This window comes from Microtus oregoni, unplaced genomic scaffold (assembly GCF_018167655.1).
Source record: "Microtus oregoni isolate MIOR12 unplaced genomic scaffold, Mior012 000013F_ref0000133, whole genome shotgun sequence".
Taxonomy (NCBI): domain Eukaryota; kingdom Metazoa; phylum Chordata; class Mammalia; order Rodentia; family Cricetidae; genus Microtus; species Microtus oregoni.
Window position 1 is genome coordinate 31,313,481 of NW_024543072.1, and position 20,495 is coordinate 31,333,975.

The following is a 20,495-nucleotide window of genomic DNA, read 5'->3' on the forward strand; positions in this document are numbered from 1 at the left end:
GAAGCTACAGGAGTAGTCACTTGGGCTATGTACGTTTCAGCGAACCCCTCAATTTGCTTGCTTTCTTGAAATCTTAGTCTAAGTATTCTCCCATGACCTTCTCACATTTCACTTTTGGATATATCCAGAGTCAAGAAAAATAACCTAGGTGTGGGGAAGGCTGGAAGGCACTCTGAGCTGGAGGAGCAGGAGCCACGCATGGGAAGGCTGGAAGGCATCCTGTGCTGGAGCAGCAGGAGCCCCAGGTGAGGCTGTGGAGATGCTCAGGAGAGGTTGCTCCTTTGCACATCTACAGTTCTGACAAAAATTACTGGAAGTTCCTGAACACAGGATCAGAAATCCAGGGCTCAGTAAAGAGAGTCTTTTTCTATTTCTTTTTCTTTACCTTTATAAAAACAGGAAGAAAACACCAGGGCACGGTTCTAACCAGCTTCTTCAGGGGCAAGTCAATTCTTGGTGACTGACCCTTCCATTCGGTATGGAGCAGGCCGCCAGCCTCCTGGAGAACCACAATAACACTTCCTATGCCCTTTCCAGAACCAAAGCCTTCTGCTGTCACTGCTTGCTCTGATTTTACGGAGGCACACACTTCTGCAAATACAAGGGGTCTCCAAGTTGTAGCTGGTTGTTTTAAAAGACCACAAAGATAATTCAAAATAAACAGATGTCCTGTCCACATAGACTTGAGCCAATTCTTGTGGAAAGTGCTGGAGACCACATCACATTCCCTTTGGCATCTTCCACTTTGCAAAGACTCTGTGCCTGGTGACCTTTGTCTTTCCTTCAAGTACCCCTAAATCCCTCTGGTCACACCCCAGCTGTTAAATTAGTCAGCACCAGCTGTGGTTCCTTGTGTCTTTGTCAAATGCTCTAATATGCAGCTTCCCAATCACCCACACGAAGAGGACACTTTGAAGAGCCAGGAAGGCATCCTTGGAGTGTGGGCACACTTGGCTTTCAGTCTGCTCTTTGCTGGTGCATGGACAGGATAGTTCAGGATCAGAGTAAGTCCGTAATACACATGTATAATAATGCATCTTTCAATTGAGCATTTCCATGGTGCCAGGCCCAGTATGTACCATTGTACACAAACATCAGAACATTTCACTTCCTAGGTGGCAAAGGGAAAGATCAAATTCTTACTCAAAGTCATCAACTTTCAGAAGAAAGAACTGGAAATCAAACAAGGTTCCAATACCCACAAAAGCCTATATTTAAAAAAATATATGTTAACTGAATCCCTGGCTACTCCTATTCCCTCTAGTTTCTCAATTCGCTACATCAATTAAAAACTTACACAATAGTTCTTGATGTATTCAGTGAATTCTTATTCAGTGACTATATCTCGTGTTAAAGTCTATATGGACTATTGAAAAGTGTAAGTTTTAAGACATATTTTATGTTCTTTAGATGGCTTAGGGGCTGGTCACAGAAGAGAGACTCAAATGTTGCCTGAATGGCACGTGGGTGATGGTAAGATACAAGGACTTGTAGAGTGTGTGTGTGCATGTGTGCATGTGTGTGCGTGTGTGTGTGATACAGACTCAGAGGTAAAAGGTTACTTCAGAAGCTGTTTTGCATACGACTTACCCAATGTCCATGCCATTTCACATCTGTTTATCCATTATATGTTTGGGAAACCACAAAAACACAAACAAACAATGAGTTAGTCACAGACTGGGCTGCACATCACCTTGCTGGTAGTAAATGGAGCCCACAATGTCATGGGAATGTTACAGAATCAACTAAAAGGAGTTGAGCACCACTGCCCCAACACTTAAGAGGCATGATGGGCATCTTCCCTAGCTGAGTTAGAATGCCCTATAACTGCCTAGGGGAATTTAGACAGATGGGTCTTTGTAAACAATGTCCCTAAGAAGAACAGGTGACCACTCTATGACTGGGCTGGTTTCTGTGACTGACTAGCATCTGATGGGCTCTCTAGTGTAGAACTTAAATTTCCCAAGGCAGCAGATTACTGCCCCACCCCCAGAATGCCAAACACAGTAGGTCAAGGTGATACCTACGAGTTGGACATCAAGCAAACTCCCAGGAGAATCTGGCTTTTTTGTCCTAAAATATATTTTGAGAATCACTGCTCTATTGGTATTTGTCTGGGGGGGTGGGAGGGGGAGCATGTGTTCGTGCTTCTTGCAGCCCTGCAGACTCAGACAATACGATCAGTGGAAACACTGGTAGGAAAACTACCAGGGTTTAAAAATCTCAGCTTTTCTCTAATTCCTAAGTCTGTGTCATAAACACATGATCAAACAAATGCATGCACTCGTGCACGCGCGCACACACACACACTCACACACACACTCACACACACACACTCACACACACACTCACACACACACACACACGCGCGCGCGCACACACACACACACACACTCAGAGGCACATGTACTTTAAGCTCCTACATATATGTGCTCAACTGCCCAGCAGACCAGACAGCCACCGTTCACCAAGTCACTCAACACACCCCTCCAGAATTAATTACCTAGATGGCTCTTTACTTTCTGGACATGAACACTTGTGTAAGTACCAATCTCACCGTTTACCAATAGTAGCAGCTCAGTCCCCCCAAGGAACCCCATGGTCCGGTCTTCTCCTTCAGCACCTAGGTACACCACAGCTTCTGCAGCTTGAAACAGTCAAGGCAACCCTCTCTAGCAACAAACTCAAGTGCCCTTCACCATGAAGAAATCACCTGCTCGGCGAAGCCCAAGCCATAATGTCTTACCATTGTGAAGCACTTTCTGAACACTTCCCTGGTTTATGGAGTGTTTTTGTTTGTTTGAGACAAGGTCTTCTCTAGCTCATGCTGACCTTGAACTTGCCACGTAACCAAGAATGACCTTGAACTCTTGATTCTTCAGCCTCCACCCCATCCCACCCCCAGCCCTACTGCTGCCAAGTGCTCTGATTACAGAGTAGCTCCAGGAGTCATTTGCACCTAACACACACACACACACACACACACACACACACACACACACACACCCCAAGGGGAATTACAGCTCACACCAGTATCATCGATTGCACAGTGTATCTACAGTAACTGGAGCAGAGTTCTTAATGTAGTTAACTTCTTGTCCACTAAGGAGCCCTGTGCCTGGAATGCAGGAGTGGTTTCCTGCCACTTAGAATCACTGGTAGCTAACTAGGCATCTAACAGATCCCGAGATGTTTGCTGAACCGGCCCCAATTTCATTTAGTTAGCATCAATCACAGAGTAAGAAACAAACAGTCGTGGACTCACTGAAACTAATTCTCACACGTCTTTACCACAGCCAAGGCCAAACTAAAAACTAAAGTAATTACTTGGGTAGATAATTCATGAAAGGAGGAGAGCTATTTGCATTTGAATGATCTGGGGAGGATTTTCTGCTTATTGATGTTTCTGGGATTTTTCAGATAATAGCTTCAATTCTTTGATTCTTTCATGGTGTGGAGAGTAGGCCAGAAAGTTAATCTATCCATCACTCTCCCATCTGAAACCAAGCAACTTCCAACCAGCTCTGTCGCACAGAAAACATCCAAAGAAACCAAGCTTCAGCATGAAAGTCCTGAGGCAGAGGCCGGAGGGTCTGCGATGCTCACATTCAGCGCTCTCAAGGAATGCCAGGAGGGTGCCACCATTTGACTGACGTTTCAATAACTTCACACCTGGCCCCCATCTATTGCTGCCCTTATCATCCTCAAGGCTGGGGTACAAGGACAGGAATGGGGGTGGAGAGAGACTACACAGAAAGTGGTATCTGTGGCACAGGAGTAAAGAGGAAATCAGGTTCAGACAGCATGTGTGTCTGTGTGTCTGCGTCTGTATTTTTAAGAGCAAGGGTGGAGATGACAACGACGGAGAGCCACGTCCATCTACAAACGAATGAGAGAGAGAGAGAGAGAGAGAGAGAGAGAGAGAGAGAGAGAGAGAGAGAGAACACCTGCCTCCTAAAGCCGCCTATCGCAGGCCAGCCCAAAGGCTCGGCCCGCCAGCCAGAGCCGGCGGATTTACCGTGGCATTACTTTTAATTAAGACTGTGGCGCGGCGCGGGAGCGCGGGGTGCGCCCTAATCCCGGATCCGCCTGACGTCACCTGGGAAGACGTGGCGGCGCGGGGCGGCGCGGACCCGACGACCTCACCGCGACCCGGCCCGCGCCTCCGCCCGCGAGGAGCTTTGCTGGCGGGAATTAAGGGAGGGAGAAATGTTAGTACACTTTTAATTGGAAAGCGAGTTCTTCTTTCAGAGCGGCTTGTTTACTCAGGATCGGGCATTAGAACTCGGGGGAGGCTCTAATTGAAGTGACGGCTTTGGAGATTATGGGGAACATATGGCCCTACCGCCGGGCTCTTTATCTGCATTTTCTCATAAAAACAGCAGTCCGGGTGTGTTTCTACAGCCTGGCCTCTTCCATTTCTAAAGCGCCTTTGAAAAGAGGAGAATGCGATGCATGCGCAGGGCTGCAGTATCCCGCAGCCGGCAGGCCTGGAAGCTTCCCCATGCTAGGCCCGCACTGAAGCTGCCTCCAGCCAGAGTTCTGCCAGGGAAAATGAGCTGGGAAGAAAAGAAAGCCACTGGTGACTGCCTGGCAGGGGTGTAATTCAAACGGTTTTGAGCAACAGCGGGAGAGAGTTGCCACGGCAACGAGATTCCCACTCCAGGCCTGGAAGGGGGAGCCTCCATGTGCTTGGTTGGGGCCAATCCAAGTACGCAAGGGAAATGGGAACACGCGTGTCTCAGGACGGAATTACACTGCTTTCTCTTTGTCATTAACCAACCAATCAATCAACTATCCGGTTGGTCGCTGACTCCAGTATCGGTATCTACCCTATTGGTTCCCCTCCCTCGCTTCTGCTAATTATTACTATACTCAAAACTGTCTGATAAAATACAGGAAACAATTAATGTGTATGTTTCATATTATCTTGCTTCAGACATGCTTTTTAAAACATGCTATTTTTTTTCCAAAATGTCAATGTCACCTGGGTTCTTGGAATTTTGTTTGCTTCATCTTACCTGTTCACTCTAGGGGCAATACCCCTCCTGGCACAGCACCAAATATCAGCTGGGAAGAACAGCTGACTGGGGCACCGGCAACTCGAGCTCCCACAGCCCCACCACCTTCTGGAGCTGTGCTTCACCACCTTCCTTTCCTAAACATTGTGCTCACCCAGGGATTATGGAACCCCAGATCTCAGGTTGCATGCCTGACTAATTAAATCCTTAAGGCCCATTCCACAGAAACCCAACGTCAAAGGAAAAAAAGAAATATATGAAGGGCCTGGAGAATAGCTCTGTGGTTATGATCACATGCTATTTTTGCGGAGGAAGGACCAGACTTTGGTTTTTAGCACCCACGTAAGGCAGCTCACAACCACCTGTAACTTCAGTTCTGGGAGCTGACACTCCTCTGGTTTCTGCAGGTGCACACGCGCGGGCACACACACACACACACACACACACACACGTGCACAAACACACTTAAAAATACATAAGAAGCCTTAAGCAGGGGGACTACTTTGAGGAGCCACACATGATCTGAGTGCCCTGGTTATTAATGGTCTTCCCCCACTAGAATGCAAATTTGTGGGGAGCAGAATTATCAATCCAGCATTACCACAGGCCTGTCATATTGTCTGTGTCCCCAAATATTTGCTCATTAGCCAAATGCATGCTTCTATATGCTCCATACACCAAACCCAGGCCCTATTCAATGTACCACTCAGTAAACTCCTAGATGAACTAGATGCTCAGTTGGTCTGGCCAGCCTTTCTACCCTCACAGGTTTTCAGGAAGAAATACTTGAATATTTCTTCCAAGAAGAAATACCTTGAATACCACCTGAGTACCCACCTAGTGCACACATGCTAAAATACTCAGATTCCTGGACCTCACCAAAAGACCTAAACAAGCCTCTGGCCTCTCCAGTGTGCAGATTTGGTTTGGACCACTGAGAATGCAAATGGGTCTTACATTACTTTCTTTTCCACTTGTTTTTGCCCCATAAAATACCACAGTACTCAGAAGAAGCTCTAAACTAGTCTTCTACCAATCCTTAGAAAACACTGGGGGTTTTCTTTAGCCACAGAGGCACAAAGGCGCAGGGAGATACAGCCTAGGACTCTCCCACTGCTGCAGGGTGAAGTGTTTCAAGGCCTCTTCAGATGGCCTTGAAACCCCATGGCTAGTTTGGGTGGGGCTGGGTTGCCAGGCTGAGAAAACCAGCCCTTTCTTGAACTTCTTCCACAACTTGCATTTACTATAGAGGGGAGAACCTGCATCCTTGGGACATGTAGCACAGGAGCTGAGCTGCTCTGCCTACACAGGGACCACTCACCAACCATGCTACAGAGTTCTGCAGGGAGGACCCAACAGAGAGATAAGGGCACAATGAAGTTTTTGCCAGGGGAGAAACAAAGACTCCTAAGAGTGGGACTATTACAGAGCCTGTTAGATGTACCGATTTAACCCACTGCCAGGCCTGATTGATTTCATGAGGGCTATGGCTTCCACTCCTGATACTTCTCCAAAAGGCTTGAGGCAGGGGTGGGGAAGAAGTTTTCCTGCTGCCATCAGATAAAGCACAAGGACCGAACCAGAAGTGGGATGAATAACTGTAAAAACAAAACAAAACAAAATCTCTAATGCTTCTGCACATGCACGTTCTAATCGCTTCCATTTCCACACATTAGGTTGACCTGGCATCTTTCCCAGCTTCCTACTGCTATAAGATGTCCATAACGCATTCAAGGATACTGCTTAATGATAAGGAAGAACACACAGGTTAAAGCAGGAAGTGAACATGTGACTGGCTTTGAATGGGAGTGGTAAATTCGGTTCAGATCAACTCCTTGTCGTTGCTCTGAATACACGTGCAAGATGCTTTGCTGGGGACCTCGTGGGTAGGTAGGGATCTTAGAGAGTCCTGGAACACCACCTCAGCCAGCCAGCGAGCTGTCAGTAAAACGTGAGAAGAAAATGTGAGGGCTGCTTTAATCTACATGTGTGTGTCTGGTGACCAGACAGCACAGCACTGCTTAAGAAGACAGACTCTGCAATCAGACCACCTGGGTTTGAACTGTGGCCCTTGTGGTGACTAGCCGCAGTACCTGCGGTACTTTATTAACTTTTCCATGCTCCTGCTCCTCACTGCATAATGGGAAGAATCACAAAACTGCCTTAACCACCAGCTCCGTAGGAAGACTAAGCTATTTAACTTCAAGAAATACTTTCAGTAAGAATATCGCAGAGAGACGGTTTGGTAGTTATCAACACCCCGAATCCCTCATCATTATGAAAAACACAATATGTTTTACATGTGGCCATTTTTACTTACAGGGGTTGAGCATGGGAAATGACTAATTATAAACACCAATACAGGCTATATATGCTCTGAAGCAACTACACTAATTTTGTTATTCATTTTCACCAACATTATTAAGACCGAACACGTTTCCAAAACCAAGTTTCAAGCCAGTGGAAAAGAGATAAGCATTGTCTAAATCTGAACATTGTCTGTAACTTTTTAAACACCAAGATAAACTCTACCCAACTTCTAATTACAGAGAGGGCCGAAGCCCTCTGTTTCAGTATCAAGTGTCCGGACTTGGTAATTGGTAGAATTAAGTTCTTATTCTGGCTTATCCCCGACTCAAGTATCCTGTGTTTTTACTTCTCCTTCTATGTTATGGAGACAAAACAAATACACGAAAAGAGAAAGATTCTGCACACAAAAGAAGCCTTAGACAGAGAACAACAAACAACCCTCCTAGAAACTATATGGCTGCTTCGAGCAAGAAAGCGTTGGTTTTGAAAACAATCTAAAGGGCCCAGCAATTATAACAACTTCTTGCCCACCAGTCAGAAATGCCAGGTTAATAAACCAGGCGGCATCTGGGAAGACCTGTGGAGTCTCTGATAATACCAGCCCTCAAAAACAATGCAAGAGATTGCACATGTACTCTCTGACAAACACTGCACAGAAATCTTCAAGACAAGACAGCATGGCTCTTGCTCTATTCTTAGCACATGGCATATGACTTAGCATATATTTACTAGCCTGAAATTTCAAGAATTTATATGAACTCCAAAACCTGGGGATAGATCTGCGGGCAATTTCACTTTGAAGAAGTATTTCTCAAGCATCAGGCCACAATCGGTATGAAATTAACACAGTATAAGATTATAATTATAATATAATTATAAATATAATTATAACAAGAAATTTATAAAATCAACACAGCTAGGATTAGAATTAAAACATTACATCAACACGCAAGGCAAGCAATGAACCATCTAAGTGCAGGGAGAGAAGTGAATGTGTGTGTTCCTGAAAAAAGGTAATTATTACTGCATGGAAAGTACAGTTACATTTTTTTAAAATAGGCTGCTGTAAAGAATATAGAAAACATGATTTACATACACTTTTCACCATTTTAATGTTTACTGAAGTACTTGTAGTAACTACTCTGGTTTTTTTTTTATGAGTAACCCCTTTGCTTTTTAAAGAGAAGAATGACAAGCTTAACTTCACAGCAAGACCCCTATGTCCATCTCTCAGCCCCTTTATAGCCCAAACTGTGCCCACGGTTCTGGGACGATTATGCTGACTTTGAGGTGTCTCCTTCACTGTACGGCTTAGATGTCAGCATCCCCTTGGCTTTTGTTTTTCTGCAGCTCAGAAGCAGCATTTATCTAGTCTAGAAGCTGACATAGTGTAGAAGTCTGTAGAAAGCAAGTGCTGGATGGAAGCTTAGTGACAACTGGAAGGGGCATCTAAAAGGACAGTGGTGTGACAGAGATGCCACCAGACCTGCTGGGGGACACAACCTCAATTTCACAGCACTCACTGACGGAACTATCAGGTCGCGTGGCCTTGCCGGAGGAGCCTAATCCACTCCTTAGCTGTGGAAATGCATCACTCCATCAGACCAAGAAAGGCAGAGAGATACCCCAGGGCAGCTATGCAGGAAAGGTGGTACTTAGTAAGAAGGTAACATCTGGGCAAGCAGAGGAAGCTCAGATCAATCAAAATGACTATGAATCTCAGCTTCTTAGCCTATTATAGAAAAACAGTTGGTAAATGTCTCCCATTCTTGCTTGGATTTTAATATCCCCAGAGGTCACTGAAAGACTACTTTCACCTGATATTTTTCTTTTTGTATTGTCTACCCAGGATGTAACACTAGCCAGAATGTTCTAAAACTAAAGACAGTCTCTGAGATATACACGCCTGTAGTAAAAAACCACACATCTTCAATTCAAGCCACCCCAAATAACAAGGCCCCCATACCACCCTGAGACACCTTGTGCCAGCTCTCCAGAGACATCTGAAAATAGAGGGCAAAGAGGGATAAAAAGATATTTGTGAAATTATGGATCTTTTGCAAAATGAGTGCAGAAGCCACAAGACACCCAGAAGAGATAATACTAGAAATTGCCACTGGGTAGACACCAATCAAGTTTCATGCCTTGATCTGCATTATCTCTTTTCATTCTAAAAGCAGGCTCCACAGGAGGCACGGTAACCCCCTTTTTACGAATTAGGAAATAGTCTTGACACAGTAGGGTGACTGGCCCAAGATTCCCCTGCTTTAGAATATCAGGTTAGCTATACTCCTGGACCTGTCTCATCGCAGATCCCCAAACAGACAAGACCTCCTCCTTCTCCTGCTATCTTTCATAGCTTACACTGTTAAAATGAACTGACAAGAACAATTCCAAGGAACATTCTGGCATTTTTCAGAACGTTTGAGACAACTACTGCTCATAATCTACGTTATCAGAGAACAAGATTAGTCCAACACGAGTTGAAAGACATGTTGCTGTACCGTAGACAATAATACCATCCCCGGTGTTGTAGGTGGAAATGAAGAAAGAGACTGTGGCTCTGTGGGTAAAGATAGCTGCTGGGCAAGCCTAACAATCTGAATTTGATCCGCAGAACCCACGCAGATAGGAGAGAACGGATTCCATCAGACTGTTCTTTGATCTTTACACATGTGCTGTGTCATACACACACACACACACACACACCCCAATAATGAATAAGGAATTTTTAATTAAACAAACAATAAAAGAAAGCTTAGCTACTACTGCTGCTAAGTATGACTGAGAAACAAAGAGAGGGGGTTTCAGACAAAGAAAGTGGTGGGAAGTTTCTGGAAACTTAGGCAGACACAGCAGCATTCCACATGCTAAGAAAAATCAGAAAGAAAAAGGACTGACCAACAGTGTGTGTGAGAGGAAAAACACCTTACAGCTTTAATGATGTGTGGCTCTGGGCTCAGAGGTTAATATAAACAAGAAGAGGCAATGTGTTCAAACAAGAAGCTGCATCATCACGCCTGTGACATACCAGGCAGTGCTGTGCAGGGCTGCAGAGTACAGGGACAGGCTCCTCGGTGAACTCTGGGAAGCTGCTACACCTCCTATCAAATACAAACTGTCCTTCAAACAAATGAGTTCTGGGGTGGACCTCATTGCCCAGGCTCCCTCTGGGGAAATCCCTCTACACAAGAAGATCAGTTGAAGAAGCCCCGTCACAGCCAGGGCATGAATCCCAGGCATAATCTAAATAGTTTTCCTGTCCTCAGAAACACAGATGAGCCCCAAAATGAGGAAAGCAAACATACAGTTTTATTCCATGGCAAGAGACACAAAGAGGAAATGAAATGCAAAAAGAAAATTCTGTTGGAAGGAACAAAACATGTATCCAACTCAAACTAGACATTCTTCATTGAACAAGGAATGAAGCAAGAAATAAAGCTGTTTGGCTTTAAAAATAACCTATAATGAAGGGCAATGCGACATGGATGCTTGGATAAGTGAAGACATTAGAGAAAATCTCCTGAAATTAAATAAACCCTCGAGCTGGCAGTGTCCCCGAGAGTCACCACCTTCATTGTCTGCAGTTAGGTGCAGCATTAGCACACAAGGAAGCTGGAAGAGTATAGAAACATCTGTCTCACTTTCAACCATACTATAGGTCGAAATTTTTAATCCAAACTTAAGCTTGTAAAATTACTGCACAAGATACTTGGGTAATTGCTCATTTGAAAAGAAATCAGGAGACTAAAAGAGAAAAAATGAGAAATGTAACTTGAACTGGCTAGAGGCCATAGTTGTCCACAGTCAGGTGTCAGGAGTCAGGAGCTCCTGCCTCCATTCCCAGGTCAAACAACTAGCAAATTGCGAGTATATCAACAAAATATGATACCCCAGCCAAGCAGTAACAATAACAATATCCTAGGCATACCGCATAGGGGATATCACACTCCCTTCATGGTAGTACCTTTTAAAGACAGCATAACATTTCCACAGATAGATCAAAGCATCTTTTCTATGGACTACAAAAAAGAGTGGGGAGAAACTAGAAAAGGCTTTAGAGTTTCCTAAACCCAAGAGATGGTTTCTATCAACATAAAAGATAACCATGGGTAAGGAAATGGTCTCTTACTGTGTGTTTTCTAAAAGTAAAGCCAGGACCAAAGTTTGAGGTTGTACATGGACCGAGACAGACACTGAGGCTCAAAATGCACAATCTGACAATCTATGTCAGAAGAATAGACCCATATCTATTGCCATGCCCAAAACTCAAGTCCATATGGATCAAAGACCTCAACATAAAACCAACCACATTGAACCTCATAGAAGAGAAAGTGGGAAGTACACTTCAACGTATTGGCACAAGGAACCACTTCCTAAATAGAACACAAGTAGCAAGACACTGAGAGAAACAATTAATAAATGGGACCTCCTGAAACTGAAAAGTTTCCGTAAAGCAAAGGACACAGTCAACAAGACAGAAAGACAGCCGACAGAATGGGAAAAGATCTTCACTAACTCCACATTGGACAGAGGTCTAATCTCCAAAATATACAAAGAACTCAAAAAATTGGTCATCAAAAGAACAAATAGTCCAATAAAAAACGGGATACAGACCTAAACAGGGAACTCTCAACAGACAAATCTAAAATGACTGAATGACACTTAAGGAAATGCTCAACATCCTTAGTCATCAGAGAAATGCAAATCAAAACAACTCTGAGATTCCATATTACACCTGTCAGAATGGATCAAAAACACTGATGACAATTCATGCTGGAAAGGATGTGGGGTAAAGGGAACACTACTCCATTGCTGGTAGGAACAGCCACTATGAAAATCAGTATAGTGATTTCTCAGAAAATTAAAAAACAGCCTACCTCAAGACCCAGCAATACCACTTTTGGGTATATACCCAAAGGATGCTCAACCATACCATAAGGACATTTGATCAACTATGTTTATAGCAGCATTATTTGTCATAACCAGAACCTGGGAACAACCTAAATGCCCCTCAACCAAAGACTGGATAAAGAAGATGTGGTACATTTACACCATAGAGTACTACACAGTGGAAAAAAATGATATCTTGAAATTTGCAGGCAAATAGATGTATCTAGAAAATATCATATTGAGTGAGGTAACCCAGACCCAGAAAGACAAATATAATATGTACTCACTTATAAATGGCTTTTAGACATAAAGCAAAGAAAAAAGAGCCTACAATTCACAACCCCCAGAAAACCTAGACAACAAAGAGGACCCTAAGAATGACATACATGGACCTAATCTACATGGGACATAGAAAAAGACAAGATTTCCTGAGTAAATTGGGAGCGTGGAGATCATGGGGGATGGTAGAAGGAAGAGGGAGGAAGGGGGGAGGGGAGAAAAATATATAGCTCAATAAAAACACTAAAAATAAAATACACAAAAAAGAAGATAAAGTCAGGAGTTCTGTGATGTGACATACACCATGAATGCTCTACATCCAGCTTTTCACCAGACAACTCCTTTCAGTCCCCAGTGGGAAGGATAACTTTGCATACTAATGAGATAACTGGTAGCTGGGGGATCCCAGATAGCTGTAGAAATGAGTCTGATCACCTAAGATTAGATGGTTGATCGGTTCAGTCAGTCCTCCACTCTCAAGCAGGGCAGAGGAGCTGAAGGCTGAGTTGATCGTGAAAGTCTAATGATAAAATTGTGCCTATCCAATAGAGCTGTATCAAAACCCCAAAGGACAGGGTGCAGTTAACTTTCTGAGAGTGGAAGGTGTGAAGGTATATGGAAGCTGGTACATTCAAGGGAGTTATAGGATTGCCGATTCCCTTTGCATACACCTTGTCCTGTATATCTCTCTATCTGCCATTGGCACCCTCTGAAATTCTTTTGTGAGAAATGGGAGATCATAAATGAAATGTTTTCCTGAATTCTATCCTGCATTTTAACAAATTAATTTGAGCTGTAGGAGGCCGTCCTGGGAACTCCAATTTATAGCCTGTTAGTCAGAAACACGGATGGCAATCTCCAGCTTGTGACTGGCATCTAAAGTGCAGAGGCAGCCCTAGGAGACCTAGCCTGCAATCTGGGAAATACAATATTACCTCCAGGCAGACAGTGTCAGGATTCGATTGACTGAGAGTTGGGGGGAAGTTCCCACACATCTGGAGGCAGAAGAGTGAGCAGAAAATGCACATCGGTGTGTTTCCTTACATCTCCAGCTCCCTGTGGTCCAGGAGCTTCAGCAGGAGTGTGTGGAACCTCTGGTGGGAATGTGAGCTACATCACCTCCAAGATGCCCAACAGTGACAAGACCCTCTTGTTCCCTACTGAAGGGAAAGAGCTCAGGCTTTAAGAACTCACAGGATCCCTTCCCCGGAGACACCAGGGAGGCATTAGAGCATCCGCATCACCTTGAATGCCCAAAGAAAATGGTCTGCCTCTGACTTTGAATTGCATCTACCTGCTAAAGAGGTTGCTTCAGGGCTAATGGCAAAGCAGGGATCAGGACAAAAAAACACTGGACCACCTCGGAAAAGTGTGTTCAGCTGTGTGTGGTGGGTCCCTAGCACCTGAGAAGCTGAGGAAGAAAGATTACTAGCTCAAAGTTAGCCTGGGCTACCTAGACAGACCCTGTCTCAAAAGATCAGAAAGTCATGGGAGAAGGCTCAGTCAGTAAAGTCATTGTCATGGGAGCATAAGGACCTGAGTTCAGTCCCCAGAACCCATGTAAAGGCCAGGAGTGGCACTGAACAGCTGCAATGCCAGTGCTAAGGTAAGGGGCTTGCTAGCGAGCCAGTCTAGCTGGACTGGCAAGCTCTGCGTTCAATGAGAGACCCTGTCTCAAAAAACAAGGTAGAGAGAAATTATGGAAGACCTCCAACAATCAACCAACCTCTAGGTTCTAATCACACACACAGACACAGACAATGACACACACACACACACACACACACGGGAAAAAAACACAACAAAGATCATCATGGATTCTCAGTGCTAAAAGGGACAGCAGGTATCTCCCTGAACCATCTTCCTTCTCAACATGGCAACAGTAAGCAGGAGATCTCTTTCTTAAGTACTTGTTGAGTGAATGATCTTCTGTCCTGCCATCTTAATATTTTTGTGTGTGCACACATATGTATACATGTGGGTACGTGTTTGTGTGTGCACATATATGTGTACATGTGGGTGCGTGTATGTGTATGTGCATATGTGTATATGTGGATGCCTGTTTCTCTGTGTGTATGTGTGGGTGTGTGTTCGTGTGTGAGCACGTGTGAAGTTCAGAGATCAGTCTCAAGAGCCACTCCCCTTGTTTTCTGAAGCAAGGCCTCTCAATGGTCTGGAGTTCACTTATATGGCCAGACCCCAGGGATCCACCCATCTTTGCCTCCCCAGTGTTGTGATTACAAGCTTGGATCACCACACCCAGCTTTTCTGCATGAATCTGGGAATAAATCTCAGGTTCTCAACAACAACAAGAGGTTCACTGACTGAGCTATCTCTGTAGGTCATTTTAATGTTTTATCAATGATTTTGATGAAGACACTGACGTAAGTGTCACAAATCAGGCCAGATATGCCCATGTGGCAGCTAGAATTCTCTATGGTGAGAAGAGCTTTGGCATTACGACAATGGCAGAAAAAAAATCTAAGCTCTAAATTTGATTGCATCTGTATGAAATGGGGCTTTTTTTTACATGTAATGACAAAGTCAGTAGGGTCCAAAAAGACACACTCTGTATTAATAAGGTAAGGTGTATAGCATGCTGTTATGAGCTTTTCCATTTATCAGAGGGCAGAGTTTTCAGGCTAATTTTAAATGATGCACTTTAGGAGATCCCTGACCAGAAGGGGGGGGGGAGGAGGAGGAGGAGGAGAAGAAGACGAGAGAATGAGAACACGAGAGAATAGTAAGCACACTAAGAAGGACAATTAACTTTAAAATAAAAGCCAAAGAAACATCACAGTAAGAAAATAAGACTAAGAAAGACACAGGAGTCATGTCAAGGTTGTAGATTTGGTGCTGAGGGTGAAATGACAGGACATGCTTAACATAGGGCATAGCTGTGCCCAGCAAGGCTGCAGACTGGCCTGCCTTTATGAGGAATGAACTCATAGCTTGTCCATGCATTGAGGACAACTGGGCAGATCTACAATTTTTGACACTGATTGATCAAACAAGATGCTTCACTCTTTCTCTCTTCCTCCTGTTTTCTTTTTGGTGTGTGTGCGTGCGGGGTGTGTGTGTGTGTGTGTATGTGTGTGTGTGTGTGTGTGTGTGTGTGTGAGATGTCTGTGCACGGGTGGTATCCGTGTGTGTGTGTGTGTGTGTGTGTGTGTGTGTGTGTGATGTCTATGCATGGGTGGTATCCGTGTGTGTGTGTGTGTGTGTGTGTGTGTGATGTCTGTGCACGGGTGGTATCCATGTGACCTTGCTCATTTGCCGCATGCTCCTTGCATTCTCTCCAGCCTGTAATGTCTAAGTGTGGATATGTGTGCACATGGGCACCCAAAGCTGGTTCTAAGAATTATCCCTTATCACTCCTCCATCTTATTCACTGAGTCATGGTCTTTAATCAAACTCAGATCTCACAATATGCTTAGTTTGCTAGCCTGTTTGCTCTGGAGACCCTGTCTCCATCTTCTGAGGCTGTAATTACAGGTGGGCCTGGACCCACCCAGCATTCACATGGGTACTGGGGATCCGAACTCTATCCCTTACACTCATGTGATAAACACTTGAACCCATGAGCCATCTGGTAAGTGTGTTACAGGCTGAGAAAAAAAAATGAAGACATGGTAAAAAACAAGCAAAGTCACATGAACACCACCCACGGCTTCTCACAGGCTCTTGGGAGAAGACGAACTCTGCCCTGTGGAACTCCTGGAAAGTTGACCCACTGAAACATCCCTTGTAAAATCTTCGTGCCTCTCCTGTTTCTTCCACCTTTTACTTCCCCTAAAGTCACAATGGGGTGAAGGCTGGTGGGCGAGGAAGAGAAAGAACAAAAATATTCTAGTTCCTTTATGACATAAGTCACCGGACCTCAGGCAGATCCTAGCACTCCCTTCAAGCAGATGAGGGAACAATGCTGGGAGAAATTCGATGATTGCAGTAGACTGGATGGCTGGTTCAGTTCCCCCATCTCCATGAATAATAGCGAATTTCTGTATATTATGGAGCCTGGCTAGCAAGGCTTCAAGCTGCATGAAGTATAATTCCACATTCTGTAGGTTTGAGCTTATAAACTGCCTCATCCAATGGGATATTAGCCAACATGGTCCCGGCTGATGCTAGAAAGTGTGCACGTGCAGTAGGACCTGCTTTTTTGCACCTTCATGATTGGCAGCTGATCATGCCTGCTCCTCTAGCCTGAGCTCAAGAGAAAATCACAGAAGACCTGAACCTGATCTCGGCCTAGAGCTTAACTCAGTGGAGGTCAACAGACTCCATCCAGCCCGAAGGGAATCCCTCCTGCTAACACAGACACTTCTAAATGTGTGTGCTTTCAGTGGGTTCTATACCTTGGAAGTTAGGAAACATTTGTTGTGCACCATTAGCATGACAAAATCTCACTAATAGTCGATGTTTCTGAGCTTCAAAAAGAAGTTGCTGAAATGCACAGGACTGCCTTGCCAAGGAGCTAGGCAGCATCCCATGCAGCCCCTGCCCACCGCGCAGCACTCACCTGAGTCCGAGGCCGCTGGGCTCACCAGGCTCAGCAACTCCCGCTCCTTCTCATAGTCGCCTTTGCAGAGCAGCTGGCCTTCCTTCAGGACAAACTCATCCCCCTTCTGCAGCTGTCGTTCGCAGACACAGCAGCAGAAGCAGCTCAGGTGGTACACGCTCTTCTGGGCACGCATGACAAACTCGTTGGGTGCAATGGCTTCGAAGCAGCCTCCACATTTGACAGCAAATAGTCTATGTGAGAGAGAAGGGAAAGCAACGAGCATAAGGCTGGGTCTCCTCCAGTTATCAGCCGGAGGGTCTTCAAGCTCTGGAAGGAATGTTTGTACTGAAGTCAACTTCAGATTCCGTGTCTTTCTGGTCCCCCTAGATCCATGACAACTCAGGCTGACTAATGGAAGTCCCCAGATTTAAAGATTTATTTTTTTCACTTTTGTATTATCTGATGAAATCGTAATTGCATTTGTAAATGCTTTGGCATAGGCACGAAGTTAATCGTCTAATGATAACTGTGGGATTCATTCATTAGAGCATGTGTTTACTATTTTCAAAAGAAAGAGTTGTTTTCTTTTCTAAAGCAGTAGCACAATTGCAGGGGCAGAAGTCTTTCCAAAACATTCTCTATCATCCCTAGGTACCAGAGGATCTGATAGATAGAAGAAAGTCAGATGACATAAGGGAGGGAGCAGAAAGGAGGGGGTCAGCATAAAACAATACTGCTCCTCTCTCCACAGAGACAGACACGAGCTGACACAATAAATATTTCAGAAGTTGATGACAATTTGTTCGGCTGAGAAGTCTCACTTCGGCAGGAATGGTGGAAATATAAACAACTGGAGTGGTTTCCTACAGACAAGCCAACTACCACTATGGCCTAAGGGTGCCAGTCCTATCTTTTGCTTGCTCCTATGTCAGTCATTTATTCTTTTCATCCATTTATTTTCATTAATTCAGAGGCATCTCTGCATGACCCGTGATCCACTATCCACTCAGTGTCTTCACAGAGGGCAGAAGAAGAGAAACCACACCCCAACTGTGTCTACATATGGAGTGGAGTGTACAGTGTGTGAGTGTGTGTTTGTGTGTGTTCGTGTGTGTGTGACATTGCTACAGACACAACAGTACACAGGACAAATCCGTCATTGTATGGAGCTCATATGTTCGTGGAAGAAAATAAATAAGACTAGGAAGACGGCTCAGAGGATAAAGGTCCTTGTCATGCAAACCCAACAACCTGAATTCAAACCCTGAAGCCCACTTGAAAGAAGTAAGGTGAAAATGACTTCATAAAGTTGACCTCTGACATCCACATGTGTGCCACAGGGGCACTAAAACTAAAACAAACTAAAAGGAACAATGCAGAGGTGCCCCCACGTTTATAAAATATTCCAACACAGAGCTATAGCATATATAAAGAATTATAATATTCAACCACCTCCCAACCATAAAATTGCACTCGTTCAGTTACAAGGCAATCCCCTCACACAGCATGTTTATCTTGGAAGTTTCCTGAGGAAGGGAAGAGTTTCGGGGGGCGGGCGGGGCGTGAAGAGGAAGCTTGGGAAGAGCTCCTAATGAAGTGAGACACACAGATTGGCACAGGAGAGAGGAAAGACATTGAAGCTTTGAGTGGAGGAAGCCAACTCTTGAAAAGGAGAATGAGGTCGCCTGCTGTGGATCCCAGAACCACCCCAGAAACCCTTAGGGCAGACCCAGTCTGCTGGATGGTTATATGGCCTGCAACACAAACTGTGAACCACCAGGTCCATCTCTCAGCCAGCAGGGTATCCTGTGAAGCAGTTAACTCCGTATGTCCCCTCTCTACCGGTCAACCTCAGCACTGGAGTAAAGTGGAGGACCTATCCAAGTAGCTGCTTTGCCCTTTCTCCACTAATAAGCTCCACACCCAGGACTCCAAGGACCAGAAGCCCTTGCCCTTTCCCCTCCCGTTCTCCAGATGCTCACTGCGGTTTTCCTGACTATTACTGGAGCCCCTCCAGTATTTTCTTTCACACCCTTGCCCTTCGCTAGATGCCACGCGTTGTACAGAAAACCTACCTACTTCATCCCTTGGCCTCCCAAGTCCCTGGTCTCTGTTTGCCAACCTGAGCAAACTAATCAATGCTTTTCCAGGAGCTCATCAAAGGCCTTTTGTCCCCAAGCCTTGCTTCTGTTCCCCTTCTCCCGAAATGGACTGTTAAACAGACTCAAGGCAACTGTTCCCAGGGAGTCAACAAACACTTAGGAGGCCGCAGCAGCGGGTGGTAGCATCTGTGCTTGTCTGCCTTCTAGCCTGTTAATCTCTTCCTCTTTTTCTTTCCCCCTCAATTTGTCCCCCCCCCCCCCCGCCTCCACTCCATAAATTTCCCAGTGTTAGAGAAGGGAGGGCCCGAGTGAGGTCCACAAAGACAGTCTGCCATGTTGACTCAGGAGCACTGGTGGAAGTGGCAACAGTCCTACAGGCTCAAGTCCTGAAGTGGTCATGCTCCCCTGAGCACCGCAGGCCAGAAGAGGCAGGCAGGCCTGATTCCCTCCATTCTGCCTCCCTGAATCCAAACCCAGGTCAACTGCACCTTCCTCCCTCATCTCTTGTAACCTTCAAGAGCAATTCAAGAAGAGGAGCCTGCCATCTACCACCTGGGTGCCAGATGTGTACACAGCTGTACGGGTACCACTGTGGACCCAGCTGCTGACTGCACAGCCTCCCATAAGTTGTTTTCTCTAAGGCTCAGAGAAGCAGAGGAAAGGATTTGTTCAAAAGTCCAGGTCATAATTAAAACACAGCCTGTCTCCTCCTAGTGCTTGAGATGTGTCCCCCATGGTTACCTCTCCCTCTGAATGCTAATAAGACTGCATTCTGGGTTCAGAGTCTGCCAGGCTGCTGTGTCTGGGAAAGCTGGGCAGTGTCTCCAGAACTGTCAGCTCACCTATGTAGACATGACAGCATCCATCTTGTCTCACCACCCTAAGTCACCTCCCCTCTCTCTGATGCCTTTGGGCTCATCCATCTCTTCCTTGGACCTCATTCTCACTTGTAAAATGAAAACAGAGCATCTTCCACGGGGGGAAAAAAAGCATCCTGTGCAATATGGACTTACTTAGGAGTAAGTCCTAAGTGCTCCCCTCCATCCACAGATGACCCTCTGGGAGGAGAGGTGAGGAGGAATGTTGTAACAAATTAATCCACCCTAGTCCTTGAGAAGCTACAGTGGGCAGGAGGCTTGTGCTAGCTAGGTTTGTGTCAATGTGACATAACTATCTGAGAGACAGGAAGGAAACCTCCACTGAGAAATTGCCTCCATAAGATCAGGCTGCGGGCCAGCCGATAGAGCATTTTCTTAACTAGTGATTGATGGGGGAGGGCCCAGCCCCCTGTGGATGGTGCCACCCCTGGGCTGGTGGTCGTGGGTTCTATAAGAAAGCAGGCTGAACAAACCATGGGGAGTAAGCCAGCAAGCAGCATCCCTCCAC

At 45.3% G+C, this 20,495-nt stretch overlaps 1 protein-coding gene across 1 annotated transcript in view; it reads right to left on the bottom strand.

The window, feature by feature from the left end:
* The window catches only part of Lmx1a (LIM homeobox transcription factor 1 alpha), a 140,926-nt gene that overhangs the window by 26,608 nt on the left and 93,823 nt on the right, over positions 1-20,495 (bottom strand). Inside the window, exon 3 of the mRNA XM_041662967.1 lies at positions 17,026-17,258. Coding sequence (XP_041518901.1) covers positions 17,026-17,258 — 233 coding nt within the window. The remainder of the gene's footprint in view (positions 1-17,025; positions 17,259-20,495) is intronic.